The following is a 23491-nucleotide window of genomic DNA, read 5'->3' as shown; positions in this document are numbered from 1 at the left end:
AAACACACTTCTCTTCCTTATAACTAGTTAACTCTTTTGGAATGGTATTTCCTTTCAGGAAAACCCCCTTCTATGCTCTCCCAATGCTCTTTCATTTTTACCATTCCTGGTGTCTATTGTATCCCTTTATTTTATCTGTTACCCATTCCCCTAAATAAATCTATCTTTTGCCAAAGAGAATGGTCATTGTTAATTCTTCACGTGACCAAAGGCCAACTTTTGGTTCCTATTATCATCTGGTGTCCTACATTTTGGTCCTTGAACCACATCATTTGTTGCCACATAATAGATCACATCAAAACCTCACAATCAAATATAAAATGGCAGGAACAATAATCAGAGCTGGGCAGTGAACAGGCAAAGGATTAAAGACAGAGAAGAGTCAGAAAAAATTATAGTAAAGGAAGCAAAGTCAAAAGGACAGTATATACTATGACCACAAGAATAAATAAATAGCCACCAAGACTTATGTCACTTACAATGATGGGTGGATGTTAGTACAGACTTAAAAGGCATATCCTTCATTTCATCTAACATTCTATAAACTTACTATGTTTCTAGGAATGTACTTTGTAAGAGGGTTTGTTTGGATGTTTATAAGGAAACATCTGTGGCGTCAAAACAAAATGTATCAGTGACCTAGAGTCATTAATGGGCATAGTAAAGAGCTCAGTTGGACATGAAGTCAGACAATCCAATTGCAGAATTTTAGAACTGGGAGGGATTTCAGCACTATGTAGTCCAAGCCATACTCCAAAGAAATCCTTACTTTAATACAGAGAACACTTTCCCCAGGCTATGCCCTAGACTTCTATTGTACCTACTCTCTAGGTACCTTCATCTTTCCACCCTACCCCCTTCATCTTTCTTTTATATGTTGCCTTACTTAACTAATAACCAGAATCACAATAAATATTTTTATAGCACTTATTATGTTCCAGGCACTGCGTTAAATATTTTACAATTATCTCATTTGATTCTCACATCACCTCTGAGAGGGAGATGCTGTTATTTCCAATTACATATACAGATAGTTTTCAATATTCATTTTTGTAAGATTTTGAGTTCCAATGGGGACAAACTAGAACCATTCCCATAAGATTGGGGTGAAATAAGGTTGCTCACTATCACTATTACCATTCAATATTGTATTAGAAATGTTAGCTTGGGCAATAAGAGAAGAAAAAGAGATTAAAGAAATTAGAGTAGGTAATGAGGAAACCGAATTATCACTTTTTGCAGATGATATCATGGTATACTTAGAGAAACCTAGAGAATCAACCAAAAAACTACTAGAAACAATTCACAACTTTAGGAAAGTTGCAGGATACAAAATAAATCCGCATAAATCATCAGCATTTTTGTATATTATCAACAAATTCTAGCAACAAGAGATACAAAGAGAAATTCCATTTAAAATAACTGTAGATAATATAAAATATTTGGGAGTCTATATGCCAAGGTAAAGTCAGGAACTATATGAGCAAAACTACAAAACACTTTCCACACAAATAAAGTCATATCTAATCAATTGGAAAAATATCAAGTGCTCATGGATAGGCTGTCATAGAAATGACAATACTATCTAATTTAATCTACTTATTTAGTACCATACCAAGTAAACTTCCAAGAAATTATTTTACAGATCTAGGAAAAAATATAACAAAGTTCATCTGGAACAACAAAGGTCAAGAGTTTCAAGGGAATTAATGAAAAAATGCAAATTAAGGTGGCCTAGCTGTGCCAAACCTAAAACTATATTATAAAGCAGCAGGTATCAAAAGCATTTGATCCTGGTTAAGAAATAGAGCAGTCAATATAGGAATAGGTTAGATTCACAGAACAAAATAGTCAATGACTATAGTAAGCTAGTGTTTGACAAACCCAAAGACCTCAGCTTTTTGGATAAGAACTCACTATTTGACCAAAAACTGTTGGGAAAATTGGAAACTAATATGGCAGAAAGTAGGCATTGACCCACACCTAACACCATATACCAAAATAAGGTCAAGATGGGTTTATGATTTAGACATAAAGAGTGATATTATAAGCAAATTAGAAGAACATGGGAGGGTTTACCTCTTAGATCTGTGGAGGAGGAAGGAATTTGTGACCAAGAAGAACTTGAGCTCATTATTGAACACTAAATAGATAAATTTGATTATATTAAATTAAAAAGGTTTTGTACAAACAAAACTAATGCAGACAAGATTGGAAGGGAAGCAATAAACTGGGAAAACATTTTACAGTCAAGGGTTCTGATAAATTTCTCTTTTCTAAATATCTAGAGAATTGACTCAAATTAATAAGAATTCAAGCCATAGAAATGAGCAGAACCAGTTGATCTTTGTACACAGCAACAAGATTAGGTCATGTATATGTATATCTTTGTACACAGCAACAGAATTATGATCAATTCTGATGGCCATCACGTTTCTCAACAATGTGATGATTCAGACCAGTTCCAATGCTCTTGTGATGATGAGAGCCATCTACCCCCAGAGAGAGAACTGTGGGAACTGAGTGTGGATCACAACATAGCATTTTCACTTCTTTGATGTTTGCTTGAATTTTATTTTCTTTCTCATTTTTTTGCTTTATGATCTGATTTTTCTTGCGCAGCAAGATAATTGTATTTATACGTATGCCTATATTGGATTTAACATATATTTTTACCATGTTTAACACATATTGGATTATTTGCCATCTAGGGGAGGGAGGAGGGAGAAGAGGGGAAAATGCAAGGCTTTTCAAGGATCAATGTTGAAAAATTCCATGTTTTGAAAATAAAAAGCTTCAATTTAAAAAAAAGATTTTGAGTTTGAAATTTTTTTCTCCTCTCCCCAAAACAATCTGATATAGATAGGTTATACATGTACAATCATTTTACAAACATATTTTCATGTTGTGAAAGAAAAATCAGAACAAAAGGGGAAAACCATGAAAAAGAAAAAGCAAAAATATAAATAAGTGAAAATGGTATGCTTTGATCCACATTCAGACTCCATTGTTCTTTTTCTCTCTCTGGATGCAGAGACATTTTCCAACCCAAGACTATTGGAAATCACCTTGCTGAGAAACCCATCTGTCATAGTTGATCATTGCTTAATCTTACTGTTGCTGTGTACAATTGTGTGGGATGGGTTGCTAGACCCCCTCTTACCCATATTGACTTCTCAGAAACATCTCCAGATGCAAACAAATAGCCTTTATTTGGTTCTGACAAGACATGGGCCAGCACACTCACCAGGCAGTCTAGTAGGATATGACACAGTACAGAAGCAGAAGCTGGGTTACACAACCAAAAACCCACAGGTCCACTCCTTATCCTGTTGATTTTTAAATCCACTGGATGGATTAACTTCTTCAGGAACATGGAAGGGGGTTATTGACCAATGTATAACAATGCTTTCTGCCCTATAACAATAGGGATCAAATGACTTCCTGAAATTTAGATCTGGGATCTACTCTACTTGACTTTACAGTCTCTGAGAAATCATCACTTGTCCCATTCACAATGTTCTCCTGTTACTGTTCACTCAGTTCATGTAGGTCTTTCCAGGCTTTTCTGAAATCAACCTGCTCATATGATCCCTCTATTTATAGATGAGAAAACAGAAGCAGAGATTGTGACTTGAACAGTTACATAGCTAGCAAGTATCTGAGATAACATTTGAACTCAAATCTTCCTAACTCCAGGCCCCAAGCTCTATTCACTGTACCACCTACTTGTGCATTCTTATACCTTACATCTAACATATAATTTTACATTATAATGCATGCTCCTTAAGGGTGAGAACTATTATTCTGCTTATATTGGTGACAAAATTGTTAATGTAATGACAATAATATTGTTAATACCCATTATAATAAACTTTATTTCAGTAATGTCCTTACATTCCTATTCTTAAGATATTTATTCTTGATTTGGTTGAGCTGAAGCACATCCTACCTTCTCCTCCCCTCCTTCCCTTCCTGGGAGCTCATATTAAGTTTGATCTCTGCTTCTAGCAGCCCTATCCCCTTCCCTTAGAATTCATGTCCTTCATGCATGAAGGTCAAAACAGCCAAAATGAAGTTCCTTTCCTCGTCAGATTTTCCAAGGGTCACTGGGATCTCATGATCAGATCTTATAACCTCATACTTCCCTTTTCCCTGGCCCATTTACTGGATATTCCTCATTTCTTTCTATTGATTCTCATATCTTCCTGATTTCAAGTCCACAACACAAGTAAAAACAACACTTGATTCTTATGTGAATAGACTCAAGGCTTTTCATCATAATAGCTATCCTGTTTTGGACATTTTCCATCTTTTTAATCATTTAATAAATATTTACTAAGCACTTATTATGCCTCGTGCTGGGAATAAAAATATAACACACATATACAACCCCTGCTCTAAAGGAGTTTACCATCTAATTTGATGTTCAGTTATTTCAATCACTTCTAACTCTTTGTGATTCCATTTGGGGTTTTCTTATAAGAAATACTGGAGTGTGTTCCAATTGTTCAGTGATGAAGAGAGCCACTCACACCCAGAGAGAGGATTGTGGGACCTGAATATGGACCACAACACAGCATTTTCACTCTTTCTGTTGTTGTTTCCTTGCATTTTTTTTTTCTTGATCCAATTTTTCTTGTGCAGCAAGATAACTGTAGAACTGTGTATACATATATTGAATTTAACATATGTTTTAACATATTTAACATGTACTGGACTACTTGCCATCTAGGGGAGGAGGTGAGGGGAAGGAGGGAAAATTTGGAACAGAAGGTTTTGCAAGGGTCAATGTTGAAAAATTACCCATGCATATGTTTTGTAAATAAAAAACTTTAATTTTAAAAAAGATAAAATAAAATAAAAAAGAAATACTGGAGTGCTTTGTCACTTGCTTCTCTGGCTCATTTTAAAGATGAGGAAACTGAGACAAACAGTTAAATGATTTGGCTAGTGTCACACAGCAAATAAATGTCTGAGGCCAAATTTGAATTCTGGAAGATGAGTCTTCCTTATTTCAGGCCTAGTTCTCTATTTATTATGCCTCCTAACTGCCTATAATCTGATGGCAAAAGACAAAATGAAGGAAATTGAAAAGATCTTTCTTATACTGTGGCATATACTGAACATAATACTTCAGTTATGCTCACACCCAGGAAGATTATAGAAAGACTCTTTGCTCCTTATTCCTGAAAGCTTACCTCTCAATGCAGCTCAAGATCACATTAGCTTTTTGAGCTACCACATCATAGTACTGACTCATATTTGTAATCCACTAAAACCCCCAGGTCTTTTTCAGACAAAATGGCTAGTGGTTCCTTGTTGCCTCTAGAATAAAATTCGATCTCCGCTGATTGAAATTTAAAGTCCTTCATGATTTGGCTTCATTCTATTGTTATAAGGTTGGAGAATTGGTCACAGATCAAATGATTTTCCCAGACCAGTTGACATAATAACAGAAATCAAGGAAAGAGATGAGGTGTTAATGTATTAAATGAAGTGCAAAGATAGCAACTTTCTATTGGCTGTCCAAAGATTGGTCATGTCTGAATGATTTTAAAAATCAACCTTGCCAACTCTGAGAAATAGTTTAAGGCAAGAAGCAGCTTTATGGAGTAAAGTTTCTAACCTTCTGCCAGAGGGTAGCAGTGGCAGGGAAGAGACTCATCTCTCCCCCTTTGTATCTAGCAAAGTATCTTACAGAGGAGCCACTTGACCAATAGGAGACAGAAAGACCTCTAGAGACAGGCAGATAAAATGATCAAAGAATGAATATCCTTCAAAGAGAATAACTCTAGACAGAGCAGAAGAGTTAACTATGGATTCCAGGGAGAATTAGCACTAGCAATTAGGAGAGGAGTAAGTCCAAAGAGCCTAGCTGAACTATATCCAAGGAGAAATACTAGAAAAGGGAGTAGGGAGCAGAGGAAATTAACAACTGGGGAGGGATTCAAAATAAATCTTGGATAGGAAGTAGCATTAGAACTGAGTGTTGAAGGATGCTAGCATTCTAGAGGAAGAGAAGAGGAAGTACTTTTCAGATATGGGGCACACCCTCTGCAAGGTGACAGAGATTCGAGATAGAATGTCATATTTGGGATAAATTGCAAATGAGCCAGTTTGGCTAGAATGTAAAGTGTATGAAGGGGAGTCCTATGAAATAGGTCTGGAAATATGTTATGAAGGGCAAGTAATTCTTGGAAACAATCATCTTTAAATTCCATTCAGATCGCTAATTTAGGTATGCACGTTGATACTTTTTTTCCTGGAGTTGTCTTCTATGTTCATGCTTTACTTTTCCTCCTGTCTTTTTTCTATTTTGCATGATTTTCTATGTCTTTCCCCATTTCTCTATAGTCCAGGTATTTGTCATTCTTAAGCCATTACATTGATGCGATAAAATACTGAGCTTTTCACCTTCTTGAGAGTCCTTTGTCGTTCTAGATTCTATGAACTACTGGGCAGTTAGCTAACTTCCAGTGTTTCTCTGATACAAATAAGCAGGCAGATCTTTTTAAATTATTTGTCCTCCCTTGTAAAATATTCCTACAGGTTCAAAGGGCACAGTCACTTTATGACTTTTGTTACACATTGCCAAATGTTCCTCTGGAAAGATTTAACTAGTTCACTATGCTATTAACAACCCATATGTTAGTTATACCTATTACATCACATCCTGCTATAATTTTATTTCTTTTTTTTTAACAACATGATAGATATGAGATAGTACTTCACAATTTTCCATTAGCTTTTCTTTGATTATTAATGAAGTTGGCTATTTTTTCCCCAAATATTTCTTTACAATGTATCAGAAATAGCCCTCTGAATCCTACCTTTGTTGCCTAGCAAAGTTGAACCTTGGCATTTCAGCTGCCTTTGTGGCTTGCTTCAACCCCTACAAATGTTTTCTCCCTACAGTGCCTGAAGCCCATTCCCAGCTTCCAGATCTCTAAACCTCGCAGTAATAAATGTACCTAGAAAGTTTGAGAAGGTAGAGCAGAAGAGACCAATAAGTGATCAATATCTAGGGGGCAGTTCCCTGCTTCTAATCCCTCTGGATCTCAGCCAATGGTAGGAAACTTTGGGGGCAGGAAGCAAGAGGGAAGTCAAAGAGAAGAAAAGACTTAGTGGGTCTAAATTCCTCAAAAATCTGGATTGAGGTTGCTATTCAACAATCATTAAGTATTTACTATATCACTGTGATAGGGAATAGGGGAAAGACAAAAATAAAGCAAAACAAGATTCCTGCCCCTAAAAAGTTTATATGTGGAAGTGGGGAGGGGGGGGAAGGGAAGAGAGAAGCTTTGTGGATTTCCCATTTCAAGAAAGGAAGCTTTAAAGGAGATTTTGTAAAACGAAAATTCCTTTGTGAAGACTATGTGTCTTGATTTTTAATTTAGAAAATATAAATATATAAACAGAAGACAGAGATTGCCAGTCATAATGGATAGAGGGCCTGCCTTAGAGTTGGGAAGTCAAATCCTTCTACTCCTGCCACCAGCCATATGATCTTGGCCAAGTCACTTAATCTCTTGATATCCCAGGCAGCTTTTAAATTTATAAATTTCAGAGCAGTTACTGTTCTACATTGGTAGGGTTAATTTCTTCAAGGAGGATTATCTACCTCATGAAATCGAAGGTCCAGATTCACCTTCTTCCCCACACTTCTTGTTCACACCACCCTCTATAGACAATACATTCAAATAAATGGAGCATAAATTAAGACAGGCATAATAGAAAATGCATTGGATTGGAAAGAAGATCTGGGCTAGAATTCCAGGATTACTCCTTCTATAATCTTGGACCAAATCACTTTCCTTTTCAGGCCTCAGTTTCCTAAAGTACATCCTTTAGATAGATGTTATCAAGATCTAAAATACTCAACTGAAGCGCTTGTAATACCCAACACAATCCCAACCTAAACTCCAAGAGGCTTCCTGAAGGAAACTGGACCTGAGCTGGTCCTGGAAGGATTGGTACTCCTGGAATCCAATAGTTAGGGCAAGTAGAGAGAGAAGGCACCTGCAGGACGCTCAGTATCTCTCATTGCGCGTTGCTTTTCTCCCCTCTTCAGATTCCTTCTTCTCCCTGACCCCCATTCCCTGCTACCTCTGCCCCCAAGATAGAGAAGTCTAGGTAGTCAAACGGGCTGAAAGAAGAATGCCTTCGTGAGCCTGTGTCTGATCTACACTCTAATTTTACCTAGCGATTCCCGCCCCTCCTTTGATCCCGCCTCCCTCTCTCTCCTTGCCCTTGGTCCTATGGAGGGGCGGGGCAGGAAAGAGGTCAGGCCTCTGTCGAGCCCCTCATCCCGCCCTCTCCTCCTCTTCCCAAATCAATTCGAAGCAGAGTGGGACTTTGGAGCTGGGTAGGAAGAGCAGCCAGGCGCAGAGGTGGGGGTGTGCCGAGCGCCAGCGTCGGCTGGCTTTATAATCCGCCCGGGGAGAGAGGCGAGAGGCGGCAGCCCCAGTGCGCGTCCAGCACAGCGCAGCGGCTCAGCGCAGCTCGGACCATGGTCTTCCCATCCCGGGGCTGCCCCGGGCCGCTCGTGCGGCAAGTCGTCTCGCTGCTGATGCTGGCCGGACTGCTTCTGCCGCCCGCCCAGGCCCTGCCCAACGAGCTGCTGCCCGGGGACTTTCCCGCAGATGAGAAAGGGGCTGCAGACTTCGCCAAGAGCTACAACTCTACAGCGGAGACCGTCCTGTACCAGAGCACCTTAGCTAGCTGGAATTACAACGTCAACATCAGCAAAGAGAACGCAAAGCTGCAGGTGAGGATTACTTGGGGCAGGCGGTGGAGCAGCTTGGGGAGGTTTTTCGGGGAACCACTTTGGGGGGTGGGGGGGAGGTGGGAGGAAGGTCCTAGCCGCCAATCTCTGGCCCGCACACAGCACCTTCTATGGGCCCGGGATCCCTGCCTCAGGAGAGGAGACTCGGTTGTATCTGCTCTGTGGCACACTCGGGCACTTGTGAGCTCCAGGCTATGTCTCGGCCGGGCATTTCCCACCCAGGCTGCGGGTGGACCGCTGTCTTCAGGGTGCGACGGCCAGCTACGCTGTCTCCTCCCAAAGTGGCCCCTGCCCTCCTCAGCAACTTGACCGGGAATTAGCGGCGTCCAGCAGATAGAAGCCGGCAAGGCTAGCGAGCTGGGGGCGGGAGAGGAGGAACTTAAGGTAGTCAGATATCCCGAGAGAGAACAGGATAACAGGCCCTCCCTCTAAGCTCTTCCCAGTGGCGTTCACTAAGCTTTCCTTAAGTATCCTTCTGTCACTTCTCGATCTTTCTCTCTTCTCCGATTGTCCTCTTCTTCCTTCTCCTCCTCCTCTTTCTTCTTCTTCTTTCTTTTTTTCTTCTTTCTTCTTCTTCTTCTTCTTTCTTCTTCTTCTTCTTTCTTCTTCTTCTTCTTTCTTCTTCTTCTTCTTCTTTCTTCTTCTTCTTCTTCTTCTTCTTCTTCTTCTTCTTCTTCTTCTTCTTCTTCTTCTTCTTCTTCTTCTTCTTCTTCTTCTTCTTCTTCTTCTTCTTCTTCTTCTTCTTCTTCTTCTTCTTGTCTCTGTCTCTCTGTCTCTCTCACCTGTCTGTATTCTTTCTTTCTTTTTTCCTCTGTGATGTACAAAGTATTGGGTTTGGTATTGTTGAGGTCTAGATTTGGGGTACCTAAATGAAATTAGAGTTTAGTTAAGGTTTAGTGGCAGGTTTGGGGTACAGGAAGTCAAGCAAAGCTCCCCTGTAACCAACCCTCTTAGATTCGGTGCAAGGATACGGTGGTAAATGAGGTCTAGTAGCGGCACGAGTCCCCAGTAAAAGCATTTATTAGCCCGAGAGCTAGATTGATAAAAGAGGTTTATTATTGAGTTTAGAAGTAGGAGATAGGTGAAGGTAGAGATAAGGAGGGCACTGGACAGAGGGTCCAGTGGACAGAGGGTCCTCACATGGCTGGCATGTTTGGAATCTCTGCAAAGAGGGGTGGCCATCTTATAGTAGGAGACTTAGCTCGAGGGGCTTTTGGGTGTAGCCCCAAAGTTGGCTCAGATCCGGATGGGGCTGGGATGGGGCTGGGACAGGTCCGGATCTTCTATTGGAATTCAAAGGGACCAGGATTTGTGAGTCAACGGGTAATTTACATTAACTAGGGGGGGTTGGGAATTAAAGATTGGAATCCTTCCCACATCAGTATCATAAAGTCCCGGGTTCAAATGTTCTTTATGTCTCCATAAGCTCCCCAAGGATGGCAGTTTTAAAATTTTTGAGTCTCAATTGCCTATCTGTAAAATGAGAGTGTTGGACTAGATGGTCTCCAAGATCCCTTCCAACCTTAAATCCTTCTCAGACCAAAGGAATTAGTATACTTTCTGTTCAAATCCAGAATTTCTGGGATGTCTTAATCCATTTCTCTCCTAAAGTGATAGACGAGAAAATCTGACAATTTCTACTAGATGAAAAGTTCTCATTGCATATCCTTTTTCCCACCTTTCCCCCTGCTTTCAGTTTCCTTAATTGTGACATTAGGTAGTTCAATTAGGTGGTTCTTTTTTTATTATTATTTCTCTATAAATGTCAATCCTTCCCTATTATTGAATTCTACCTCAATCCTCCACAAGTTGACCCTTCCATCCACTACAGGAGGAAGCAGACCTATTTTCTCAAGAATTCACTGAGGCATGGGGTCTGAAAGCCAAGAAGTTGTTTGACCCCATCTGGAAGAACTTCACTGACCCCCTGCTTCAAAAGGTCATAAATTCTATTCGGATCTTGGGCTCCGCCAATCTGCCCCTAGAGCAGCGTCAGAAGGTAAGTGAAGGTAGAGTGAAAAGATTGAGGGGGGAAGGAGGGGAGCCTTGTGGGTCTGTATGTATCTCCTGATGGGAGGGGGAAGGATTACTAGACTGACTTATCACCTCCCTTCCCCCATCCTTACCAGTACAATACCTTGCTGAGCAAAATGACCAGCATATATTCTTCAGCCAAGGTCTGCTTTCCCAACAAGACTGCCACCTGCTGGGCCTTGGAACCAGGTACCTGTTCCTCTGTCCCCTTCCCCCATAGCTTTAGTCTTGGCAAATCCAACAGGAAGACAATTCCCATGGGGCTACTTTCTCTGTGTGAGAACGGAGGGGTAATGGGTAATGTGTATGCCCCTAAAGGGAAGAAACAAACAAAGCGAGCCCATCTCCAGTGCTTCCCTGGGTTTATGGGCCAGGGAGGTGTTGGCGAGGGTAGTACTGGTTTACCCCTTTTCAGATAGTTTCAGACAAACTAACTCATCCATATTCCCACCCCATTGTATTTCCTCTCCCCTTTCTCCTGCTTTTCCCCAGATCCATCACAATGGATACATTCCTATTTTCTTTACAAGCTCTCCAGGCTCCTCAAATTCCCCTCATTTGAATCATTCCAATAGATTTGTCCCCTTGATTTACTTATTTATCTGATCTTGATTAACCTTTTCCTTCCAATGATTTCCACCCCAACAGTTATTCACCCCTTTTGTATCCTACTTGCTATATATTTTCAATCTAATTTCTAAATTTATAATAAATCATTTTCATGAAACCTTATAGGTTACATAGAACTTCCCAATGTAGAGAATGCAAACAAAATCCTCCCCTTTTCCCTTCCTCCCCCTTTTTTGGTCTTGACCTGTGATTTCATTAATGTAGAGAGAACTCCCTGTGAAGAAAGTTTTGCCATGAAGATTGTCAATTTAGGGTCTCAGAGTTGCCTGCTGAGAAGTAGGTTAATTTTGTCAGAGTTTGTACAGATAATATTTGTTAGAGGCATGATTTGAACCCAGGTTTTCTTGATCTGAATCCACATCTCTATCCACCAAGCTATGAAGCCTTCATCCCCATTTTGCCTTGCCAAGTGTTGGAGCGATTCCAATAGGTTTTAAGTCTGTCTCATGTGGTGGTGGTGGGGGGGGGGACTTTCTGTATATCTGTACAACTCTATGTCTCTGTTGTCTGTCCCAGAGCAAAAATAAGTTCCCCCAAGGGTAGGGACCAAGTCTTTGTAGCCTGATTTGTACAGCACCAATATAGCACCACTTGTAGTTGGGAATTTTGAATATGTCATAGTGAATACTTATGGAGGCTAGAAGAGGTGTCAGTCCCATTGCCCAATCTGGGATTGACACATGCTCTGAGCACTTATATTGGAGCATCCTGTACCACCTCATTTGTCTATGTTTCAGAGCTTACAGAAATCATGGCCTCATCAAGGAGCTACAGTAAGCTGCTGTTTGCCTGGGAGGGCTGGCACAATGCTGTAGGGATTCCTCTGAAACCTGAATATCAATCTTATGTCAATCTCAGCAATGAGGCTTCCAAGATGGATGGTGAGTTTGTCCTTTTCATCTTTCCCAAGCTATTTCACGCCTGTCCTTTCCTTTCCTTCAGTCTTGTCTTCAACCCTCAGAATTCACTCTGACCTTCTGGTAATCTTGTAGAATTATTTTTTGTTCCTCACCACCCTCACCCACCTTCTGTTAGGATCAGTGTCTTTCCCTCAGCATATCACTGAGGTGACTGAAGCACTAGAGAATGGGGAAAGATGCAAACTTTGCCCCATGGAGTTTACACTATAGATAGGGATACATACAAAAACAATTAGGTAACATAATCCATATTCTTGTGGTAAAATGAAAAAAAATTTTTCCAGTAAGGCAATCAGGGTTAGGTTATTTGTCCAGGGTCACACAGCTAATAATAAGCATCAAGTCTGGGACTTCAGCTTATGTCCTCCTGATTCTAGGGCTGGTGTTCCATCTACTGCACCAATTAGCTGCCCCAGAAATAAAAACTCTTAAATGCTATGATACCTAAAGAAGATATTTCTCAATTTCCTGTCTAATTTTAATTCTTTTTCTTTGTAACTAGTAGAGTTTGAATGAAGAAATCTTTCTGTCCTTACAACTGTAAAGAAATGATCCTCCCAGATCATGCTTATCTCATTCTACCAAACCAGCTCAGAAATAGAACCTCCCCTTTGTTCATCATCCCCCTCCTCCCTTTGCAGCAGAAACTGTAAATAATCTATGGCAGAGGAGTCAAACCCTGATCCCTGTGGAAAATTAAAATGTAATTGGGAAATAGTTAATAAAATAGAAAATACAACAAAACATAGATAACATTACATTTTAGAAACTAAATCAGTATGCATCCACGGAGATCCTTATATATGGATCAGCAGCTTCAGATTCTATTTCATTTGACACCCATATTTTAAAGCATTCACATTTTAAATGATTTGACCTGCCTACAAAGAAATAATTGTTTTAACCCAAGATTCTTTTCAGCCCTAAAATGCTATTCTCCTGTCTCTATACTCTTTTATCTTCCATAGGGATCTCTTCCTTATTATAAGATTTTTTCATACTATATAGTCTATAAAATTTATAATTTTTCCCCAAAAATGTAGATCTTTGTATTCTGTGTATTCAAGCTAGCCACTGGCATCCTTCTCATTTGCACTCGGAATCTACAATCACAGCCATAATAGAAATTAGGAGCAATTAAAATCAACTCCATCCTTATCTAGAGGAAGTCTGTTTAAAAGTATTTTTTAAATCAACAAATAAATGGAAAAGAACAGAAAACTCTGGATTCAGGAATCTGTCCTTTAGTATGGAAAAAATGAAAAGAGAATAAAAAGGAAAAGGTAACTCACCCTGACTTAGATTTACTAACAATTAGATGAATCCCACACTCTGATTACTTCTGTTCTGTCTGCCCCTGATAGATGATGATGTTGGCCGCCCTGGCTTGATTAGCGCCTTTCTCCTGTACCACTGCCATTAAGATTCTGTCATCTCATTGTCTCCCTCAAATGAGGTAGCACAGGACTTGAAACATAGTGGTGACTATATAAATGCTTTACAGATATATAGACATAACTATAGATATAGATATATAAGTAACATACATATTATTTATATAGATAATATAGAGAAATAAATATATAAATGTAAATATAGAGATATAAATATAAATATATAGATATATAAATCTCTTCCCTCTTTTTTCCCTCCCTACTTTCCTGTATGGAAGCCAAAAACTCTTAATTCAGTCCAGATTCCCAAACTCTTCTAGGGAAGGAGATGGTACTGTTTCCTCCCAGAACTACAAATCCCAATATCACTTGCTAGGTCAGAATATCTTCCCTCTGCCTACAGAAAATTTGGCTTTTCTCAAGAGCAATGATACCTGAACCAACCTGGTAAGATTCCATTTCCTCATGCTTCCAGCCTTGGGCCATTTTTTTTTCCTTCTCATCCTCTCATCCTTACCTTGAACTGTGAATCTTCTAAGGGGGATTATTTATGTATCACCTGGGTACGAGAGGACCCTTGGACTGGAAGCATTTCCTTGGCAGGCTTTAAGGATACAGGAGAATACTGGCGTTCTTGGTATAATTCACCCACATTCACGGAAGACCTAGAACGACTGTACCAACAGCTGGAGCCACTCTACCTGAATCTCCATGCTTTTGTACGCCGTGGCTTGCACCGCCGCTATGGAGACAAGTACATCAATCTCCGTGGCCCCATTCCTGCTCATCTTCTGGGTAAGAACCAACCACTGTCCTATCTTCCATATGGCTGGAGGGGGAGTGCAGAATGACATAGATAGGATGTCAGGGGTAGGGACAGTAGTTGTTGGTGGGTGTCCTGCAGACCTTAGCCTTCTGATAGTGTCTTCAGGGTGTTGAGGGAAGACCCTACCCTATTCAGAAAAGAAACTAGCATTTTCTACCAAAACACAGGCTAATCCCCTGCCAGGTCTGAGAAGCCTAGAATATTCACAAGAAGATGAGATTAATCCCCAGATTCTCTTCCTTCCATTGCCAACATTCCAGTTCGGTTACATTCTTGTACTGAGCCTCTGACTTGGACCCTCATGATACTGGCTGATCATAGGTGATGTTGCCTGACCTTGGCAATGGAGGTAACTGGATGTTATCTTCTCTGCTTGCTTCTGCAGGAAACATGTGGGCACAGAGTTGGGAAAACATCTATGACCTGGTGGTTCCTTTCCCGAACAAGCCCAATCTCGATGTCACCAACACCATGGTGCAGAAGGTAGATATACTTCTAAGAGGTGGAGGATGATTATCCTCTGGCTGATCCAAACTGAACGACCTGGGACAGTATTTCCACTGAAAGCTCCATGGTCATGGTGGGTGGCAGGGACAGAGAAAGATGAGCAAGAGTGAACTCAGAAATGGACAGAAGGACAAGCATGGGGGTGAGGGGTAAGGGAAAAGAAAGGGAGTTAATCAAGAACACAGAAGAACAGGAAGGATGGAAGGTTCTCCCTTAATTGAAGATCTAAGGAAAAATATCTTAGTATAATATGGGAAAGATTCCAGTCTTGGTAAACCCTAGGGTTAATAGGCTAGTGGCCTTCTGCTTTTGGTGAGCATGCCACCCCCAACCTTCTTCTCCATCCCATTTGAGGACAGAAGAAATCCCTTGTTATCAGTGACTACTTCCCCTTTTGTCTATTTTTTTGTCCAGTAAATAATTCATCCTTTTGAATGGGGAGGCAAATCATAGAATCAAGCCCTGTCCTGTTCTTTGCTTCAGACAGGGGCATTACTGACACTTCCTAGGCTGTCTCTTGGCTGGGGGAGATTCAGCTTTATTATGGGAGTGATCTGAAGGGAGATAGAGAAAAGGATGGAGAGAGAGGAGATCCTGTTTCTAGGCTAGGGATGCTGCAACTGACCCTGCCCCACGTTGCTCTCTCACTACCACCACTCTTCCCTCTGCCTCCCCCAGGGCTGGAACGCCACACACATGTTCCACGTTGCCGAAGAATTCTTTACGTCCCTGGGGCTACTGCCTATGCCTCCAGAGTTCTGGGCCAAGTCCATGCTGGAGAAGCCGAATGATAAACGAGAGGTGGTATGCCATGCCTCTGCCTGGGACTTCTACAACAGGAAAGATTTTAGGTACACTTCGTCCTACAGGGAATGGAGGGATTTTTTGGCCTTTGGGAGGAGTAAGAAGATTCATCAGATGTTAGCTAGTTACCCCACGTGCTGAGATTACCATTAGCCAGGATATTAGGGCTATTCAGGGGATCCCTGGGAAGCCCCCTAACACACTCCTGGGAACATTGTTCCCAGGGCTCATTGAAACAAAATAAGTCTGCTAGACCATGTTACTAATGACAATGGTGTGGGATAAAAAAGATGACCAGAGCTCTCCACTCCCTCTTCATCCGAAGTTCTGATAGCCAATCCCTGCCCCTTTATTTTCATGCTATTACTACTTCCCATACAGGGAATAAAGGAAGAATTTTGAACTGTTTTTTATGCATGGACCCCTCTGTTAATTTGATGAAGTTAATGGACTTCCCCTTTTCAGAATATTTTTAAATACATTCAAAAATTTTCATAGAATTGCCAAAAAAAAAAAACCAATTGTACTGACATAAAGTTCTCATGATAGTTTTTATTTTTAAAGCTTTTTATTTTCAAAACATATGCACAGATAATTTTTCAATATTGACCCTTGCGTAGCCTTGTGTTTCAGATTTTCCCCTCCTTCCTCCTACTCCCTCCCCTAGATGGCAAGCAATCCAATATATGTTATATATGTTAAAATATATCTCATAATAGTTAAAAAAAAATTATGGGCCTTTTAAAATCTAACCATAAACTCGTTGAAGGCCTCTGGATCCCAGGTTAAGAATCCCTGGACTAGAGGAATATTTCACTTAATTTTCCTTTCACTGGTGGCTTGCATGGTCTTCCCTTCTCAGCTTTGTTGTCCAGTTCCATCCTAAGTAGGCTCTGTCTGCTTAGTCCATGCCACCTCATCTTCCTTCTCCTGACCTAGGATTAAGCAGTGCACAAGAGTGACCATGGACCAGCTGTCCACTGTACATCATGAGATGGGCCACATACAGTATTACCTTCAGTACAAAAATCAGCCTGTTTCCCTGCGAGCAGGTGCCAACCCTGGTTTCCACGAAGCCATCGGGGATGTGCTAGCCTTATCAGTCTCCACACCTACTCATCTAAACAAAATCGGCCTGTTGGACAAAGTTATCAATGACAATGGTATGAGATAAGAGGGATGCCCAGAGCTCTCCACTTCCCCTTCATCCTTAGTCCTGATGGCTGTTCTTCCTGCCCTATCTACTCTACCTCCACCCCTGAATCTTTATTTTCATGCTATTACTAGTCTCAGAGGCTTTGGGAGAAAAAGGAAATCTCAGAGAGAGCTGGGCGAGAAAATAGGGAAACGGAAGAGCAGTGATCACAGAGTACAGCCGGAGGTGGGGTTAGGATTGGAAAATGTCCTAGATGGGGCACAGTAATTTGAAATCTGAAGACTAGCTCTGCCATTTACCACCTATGTACTTTGGGTAATTCAGTTAATCTCTCTGATTTTTTTCTTTTGTTCCTTATAAATTGTAACAATTTAGTTAAATGGTCTTTAAAATCCCTCTCTTCCAGTTGTAAATGCTATGATCCTTTCTCTCCACTCTTCTTTTTCATCTTGAACTTAAATTACTCCTCTTCCCAAATCCTGAAGCCAAATCTCCAGGATAAATACTGTCCTTTCCTTCCTTCTTAGCCTCACTTGTCCTACAACTATCTTTCAGAAAATGACATCAACTACCTGTTGAAGATGGCACTAGAAAAGATTGCCTTCTTGCCCTTTGGTTACCTGGTGGACCAGTGGCGTTGGAGGGTCTTTAGTGGGGTCACAACTCCATCTCAGTACAACTCTGATTGGTGGTACCTTCGGTAAGCAAACATCTAGGAAAAGTGACCCTTCATTTTTGTTTGCTTCCTCCTTGGAAAAAGCACTCTGGATAACCAAGAAAACACCAATTTGTGGGGCAGCTAGTTGGCGCAGTGGGTAGAGCACCAACCTTGAAGTCAGAAGGACCTGAGTTCAAATCTGATCTCAGACATTTAACACTTCCTAGCTGTGGGCAAGTCAGTTAATTCTAATTGCCTCATGAAAAAAAAAAAAAAAAACACCAATTTGCCCCAGTTGCTGCCCTTCCCACCATACCTCTTCCTCCCTGTCCCTCTACCACAAAACCTTTAATTTTTGAGTTTGTTGGCATAGTATATTAATTACTGGACATGAAATCAGACATCCCTGGATTAAAATTCCACCTATGTTCCCCAGATATGGCCTGGACAAAAAAATCACTACCTTTCTCTGAATCTCAAATTTCTTCATCTGTGAAACAGATTAACTTTGTAAGTTAGGGTAATCGTGTGGTTCAAAGGAAATAATTTAGATAAAGTAGTTGGAAGACTTGTAAAGTTTTTACATGCTGTCGCAAAAGTCTTAGTGCCATTTGAAGCTACCTAAGCTTAAGAAAGGTAAACACTATTAAAAGCGAACACAGTATTAAGACTGGGACACAGTGTATAAAAATCTGTTATTTGTGTTAGTAACCTGATCCCTATCCTCCATGATAGTTAATCCATTTATATAATGAAAGGGTTGGTTCTGGTTACCTTTTCCATCTCAAAATCCTACAATTTAGGTTTACAAAGCTCTTTTGTCACATTAGCACTGTGAAGTGGGTAGCTAGTTTGTCAGCAGTATCCCCATTTTACAGAAGGGGAAAATATAGCTCAGAGAATTCAAATAACTGGCCCTTGGTCACATTATAAAGTATTAGAACTGGGATTCAAATTCAGGTGACTCTGACATCTTACTTCAAATGTAGGAGTGTTATTACCACACTGCATCAGCGACCTGGTCTTTTCCCTACAAAATCCAAACTAATAATAATAGCAATATTTATCATAGATATCCTTTGTGGTTTATCCAGTGCTTCATAGATATCTCATTGGGTCTTTATAACAACCCTGAAGGGGAAGTACTATAACTATCCTCATTTTACAGTTGAGGAAACTGAGGCAGACAGAAGTAAAATGACTTGCTCAGGGTCACACAGCTAGCGAGTATCCAAGGTAACATTTGAAATCAGGTCCTCCTGAATACAGGACCAGTGCTCTGTGCACTGTGGAACCACCTAAGTGCCTTATAGTAAGTAATCAGACTGCCTGTATCTAAACCTATGCTTAAACTCCTGTGTTTCTGGGTGATTGGTCACTCTTTTTTCTCTTCTAGGACTAGATACCAGGGCATCTGCCCTCCCATAACCCGGAATGAAACCCACTTTGACGCTGGAGCAAAGTATCATGTCCCGGCTGTAACACCATACATCAGGTACAGTAATATTGTTCCATTCTCTCCCTATCACCCTTCCTATCTCTACAGTGTTTTCTCGGCAATTGAGTCCCCATTGAATTCATCTCAGGACTAAGATCTGGGATGTTACAGAGAAAAGGGACTGGTCCCAGAATTTAAGGGAAGAAGGAAAGATCCATGTTCTTCTTCCACTCTTCTGGGTAACCCCTGAAACCTGCCATCTTAACCTGTAACAAATAGGAAGCAGAAGGAGAGCTTGAGCATTTCTAGAGATGCTAACAAATGTATCCACAGGTATTTTGTGAGCTTTGTCCTGCAGTTCCAGTTCCACAAAGCTCTGTGTGCTGAGGCGGGCTACAGCGGGCCCCTGCACTACTGTGACATCTACCAATCTCAAAAGGCTGGTGACAAACTCAGGTAGGCTTTGGGGGAAAGCAGGGAGTCTTGAAAAGGAAGAGGGAGAATAAAGTGGATACATGGTACTTCTATACAGGGGGAAAGGGGAATGGCAGATTATATACATGGGGAGTCCACTTCTCTACCATTAAATCTGCAATTAGATTGGATTCTCCCCAGTGTAGGGGGAAGGAGAAGGGAAGAGCCTAAGCATTTATATAGTGCTTTCTGGGTGCCAGACACTTGGCTTACAAATGCTATCTCATTTGCTTCTCATAGCATTCCTGTGAGGTAACTGCCTATTATTATTATTTCCATTTTACAATTGAGGAAACTATGACAAAAAGAAATTGTGACTTTCCCAGGTTCACACAACTAGTAAGGTCAGATTTGGACTCAGATTGTCCTGATTCTAGGATCCCCTGTACTACCTGAACATGCAGCTATTGCCGCACAGCTAATGGTTAATTTACCATTCCCGATTTTTTTCATCCCTTAAATTAAAAAGCCCATGGATTTCCATGGTTCTCATGGTCTGATTTACACAAGAGTAACTAGAAGTGATGTAGAGAAACACAATTTGAGAGATAGGGCAGATAAACTGTTAGAACTCTCTCCTGAACCCCTTGTACCCATTGCAGGGAGGTACTGCAAGCAGGTGCTTCTCGGAGCTGGCAGGAAATACTTAAGGGGCTGACAGGCACAGAGACTCTGGATGCAGGACCACTTCTTGAATACTTCCAGCCTCTCATCAGTTGGCTGCAACAACAGAACCAGAATAATGGCGAGGTCCTGGGCTGGCCTGAATTTGACTGGCGTCCTCCAGTGCCAGATGGCTATCCAGAGGGCATTGGTAATGTCTGCAGGGGAAAACAATGCTAGACCCTGAAGTGATGGTGCTGGAGCTCACTTCATTTCTAGCAAAAGTCTTATATTATTCCTGTCACTAAAGTAAGACTATGGGGAGAGGTCTTCCATCCCATAGACTTACTCTGTGAGCCCTTCAGAAGTGACTCTGGAATTGGAAGACACCATACCAGCTTCTTATACCTTAGAGCTACTTCATCAGCTCAACAATCCTTTCAGATTCCAAGATGATCCATAGGTTCTGAGTTCTTAACACCTAGGCTCTATGAACTCTGAGCTATGTTCTGATTGGCTGGGATGTTGAATTGCTTGGTTCTGCTGATCATCGGTTGGGTGCTTCAGGAAACACTTCCATTCTTTTATTGTGGGCAGATCTCATAACTTCTAAATTTGGGGGAAAGCTCAGATCCTGGGTGGAGGATCAGGCTTGGAAACAAGGGAAGGGAGGAGAGATGCAGAGAGGGGAAAAGTAGGGGGAAAGGGGAGTCAATGAATCCATCAAATGAGTATCTATTGTTTGCTATGCAAACCAGGCACCTGTGTTAATCATGTTGATTACAAAGACAAAGAGGAAAGGAAATAGGAAGAAATGGGATAAGAAAAGAGGAAGGAAGAGAGATGAGAAGATAGGGAGAGAAGAGTCTGGGGGTTGGAGAAGGAAAAGGGCTACCTTGAGCCAGTTTGTGTCTTCCCCCTCCTCCCTTCAACAGACAAGCTGACTGATGAAGCAGAGGCTGAGAAGTTCCTTGAGGAATATGACCGGTTGGGACAAGGCATAATGAATGCATACGTAGAGGCCAGCTGGGCTTACAACACAAACATCACGGAGGAAAATAGCAAGATTATGGTAGAGTCCCCCTCCAGCTCCTCTCCTACTGTCCCATCTCTGGGACTGCCTCCTCTCTATTCCTAACCCGTGTCATGAATTTGTCCAAGAAAACCAACCTCATCCTTTCCCTCATGAGCCCTCTTTCCCATGCCCCCTACCTGCCTCCCTTTTCTGTCTTTGGTCCTACCCTTAATGCCTAAGATTCAGGAAGGGAAGCTGCTTGGTCTGGTGGGGGAGAGAGCCATAGTAGTTGGGACCCTCATTCTGTTTTATATATCTATATAACCTTGATCACATGAAAAGGAGTCGTGAGTGGAAAAGTTTAAGAAGCCCTGCTCTAAGCAATGTTCTAAGATTCTAAGTTGCAGAGATTGTGATGACCTACATTGGCAAAGGAGTTTCCTCATGTGAGAGTTCCCTTTGTCGGTGAATGCAGAGATGCATTCCTTATTCATATGAATCATATTTAGAGCTGGAAGAAACCTCATTTATTTAAATAAGGAAACTAAATTCCATAGAGGTTCTTTCAAGGTCACAAAGGAGTGAGCAGCAGAATCAAGATTCATACTTAAGCCTCCAGACTCCCCATCCAGCATCCTCTTTACTTACCATAAGCTTTGAGCAAATGAAGGCCAATATGTTCCTTTAGGTGTTGACCCTAAGGTCTCCATCCTCAGGTTCCACATATAGATCTTGAGAGAGGCCTGTGTATTGAAAGGAACAGACTGGAGAGTCTATGTATAAGAACACAGTTCCCTCCCCTAGGGTCTGCTTTCAGAGATATAACTAGAGTAGTACAACCAATGCAGATGGATAAAATTAGGGATTTGCTCTCCCCGATTCCCTGCCTTCCCAAGAAAGCTCTATTGTAATCCAGAGGTTGGGACCAGAAATAGGAATGAATTGTAGGATCTAAGATTTCTTTGCCTTTTGTGGATTGGGATTGGCTCACTGGTATAGCCCAGCCCTTATGCTTCTGCCCTCCTAGTTGGAAAAGAACCTGGAATTATCTTCTTTCACCCTACAATATGGCACCCGTGCCCGCCAGTTTGACGTCAGCAGTTTCCAGAAATCATCAGTGACACGACTCCTAGGAAAGCTTCAAGATTTAGGTCGGGCAGCCCTGTCTCCAACAGAGTTGGATAAGGTATGATTATGACTGAGGATCAGGGAGCCTGGCCCCTATTAATTGGGAGAATTCCAATGGAGAACAACAGATTAGGAGGGAGGAAGAGTTGCATAGGGAAATAAAAGCTAAAAAAAGGTTAAAGCTCCCCAAAATGGAAGAGGCCGTACTATGGGACTTCCTAGGTAATACCATTGCCTCTCCCTGACTTCTAGTACAATAAGATCCTGTTGAACATGGAGTCAGCTTACAGTACAGCCAAAGTGTGCCGGCAAGGTGGTTCCTGTGTACCCCTGGAGCCTGGTGAGTATGGATGTGTTTTTGTTAAGGAAACGGGTGGGGTAAGTTAGGAAGAATACTTAAGGTTAGCTGTAGTGGAAATAGCCATAAAGCCCCTTCTCATAGTCTACTCATGAAGCCTTCAAATTTGGTGTGTTTGTAGATTACTTTTTATCTTCTCCTCTAGTTTTGTATAGTAGAAAGTTTGCTGGACTTGGGTTGGAATGCCAACTCTTTTACTTGTGAACTTGGTGACCTTAGGCAAATTACTTGAACCTAAGTCATGTATAAACTTGTACTGAGTAGTCAAGAGGAAAGTGTTTTGTAAACTCTAAAGCACTTTCTTGAGAAATCCATCTCTGGTCCTTTTCCTACCTATATCACCAGTACCGGGAGTCTACTTTGCCTTGATTCATTAGCTTTCCTTAGATCCAAACATTTTTTTTATTTCCATCCCCAGTATTCAGGTAATCTAGGCCATTGGGTTTCTTATTAAGACTTCACTGGCTTTTTGTGCAGGGAGTGCATCTTCTTTGTAGTTGACTCAGCCCATCTCTTCTTTCTTCCCCCTTGCTTCCACACATGTCTTCTACTCTCCTGTACCTCATAACTCTTTTTCCTTCACTCTTCTTCTATTTATGCTTCCATTTAACTAGCAGAAGTACACCAGTCCTCAGCAATTCTAGGCTCTTAATAAGAATGATAATTAGTATTTACATAATGCCTTATGGCTTTAAAGTCCTTTCACAACTATTATCTCATTTTTAAAATTATTAAAGCTTTTTATTTTCAAAACATAT

At 41.1% G+C, this 23491-nt stretch overlaps 1 protein-coding gene across 2 annotated transcripts in view; it reads left to right on the top strand.

Moving 5' to 3' along the window:
• Positions 1-8327: 8327 nt before the first annotated feature.
• Positions 8328-23491, top strand: part of LOC100932537 (angiotensin-converting enzyme) — a 41495-nt gene continuing 26331 nt past the window's right edge. The window contains exons 1-15 of one of the 2 annotated variants that reach the window (XM_012548472.3): positions 8328-8770; positions 10620-10787; positions 10918-11011; positions 12190-12333; positions 14370-14561; positions 14978-15075; positions 15778-15950; positions 16843-17066; positions 17615-17759; positions 19114-19212; positions 19489-19611; positions 20232-20443; positions 21168-21304; positions 22275-22433; positions 22628-22715. In XM_012548472.3, the coding sequence (XP_012403926.2) occupies positions 8513-8770; positions 10620-10787; positions 10918-11011; positions 12190-12333; positions 14370-14561; positions 14978-15075; positions 15778-15950; positions 16843-17066; positions 17615-17759; positions 19114-19212; positions 19489-19611; positions 20232-20443; positions 21168-21304; positions 22275-22433; positions 22628-22715 (2314 nt within the window). In that variant the 5' untranslated portion in view covers positions 8328-8512. The remainder of the gene's footprint in view (positions 8771-10619; positions 10788-10917; positions 11012-12189; positions 12334-14369; positions 14562-14977; positions 15076-15777; positions 15951-16842; positions 17067-17614; positions 17760-19113; positions 19213-19488; positions 19612-20231; positions 20444-21167; positions 21305-22274; positions 22434-22627; positions 22716-23491) is intronic. The other variant, XM_023502502.2, reaches the window with a different exon arrangement.

The sequence above is a fragment of the Sarcophilus harrisii genome, chromosome 4 (genome assembly GCF_902635505.1).
Source record: "Sarcophilus harrisii chromosome 4, mSarHar1.11, whole genome shotgun sequence".
Lineage (NCBI taxonomy): Eukaryota > Metazoa > Chordata > Mammalia > Dasyuromorphia > Dasyuridae > Sarcophilus > Sarcophilus harrisii.
Note: the sequence above shows the minus strand (reverse complement) of the source record. Positions and strands in the feature narration are given on the sequence as shown.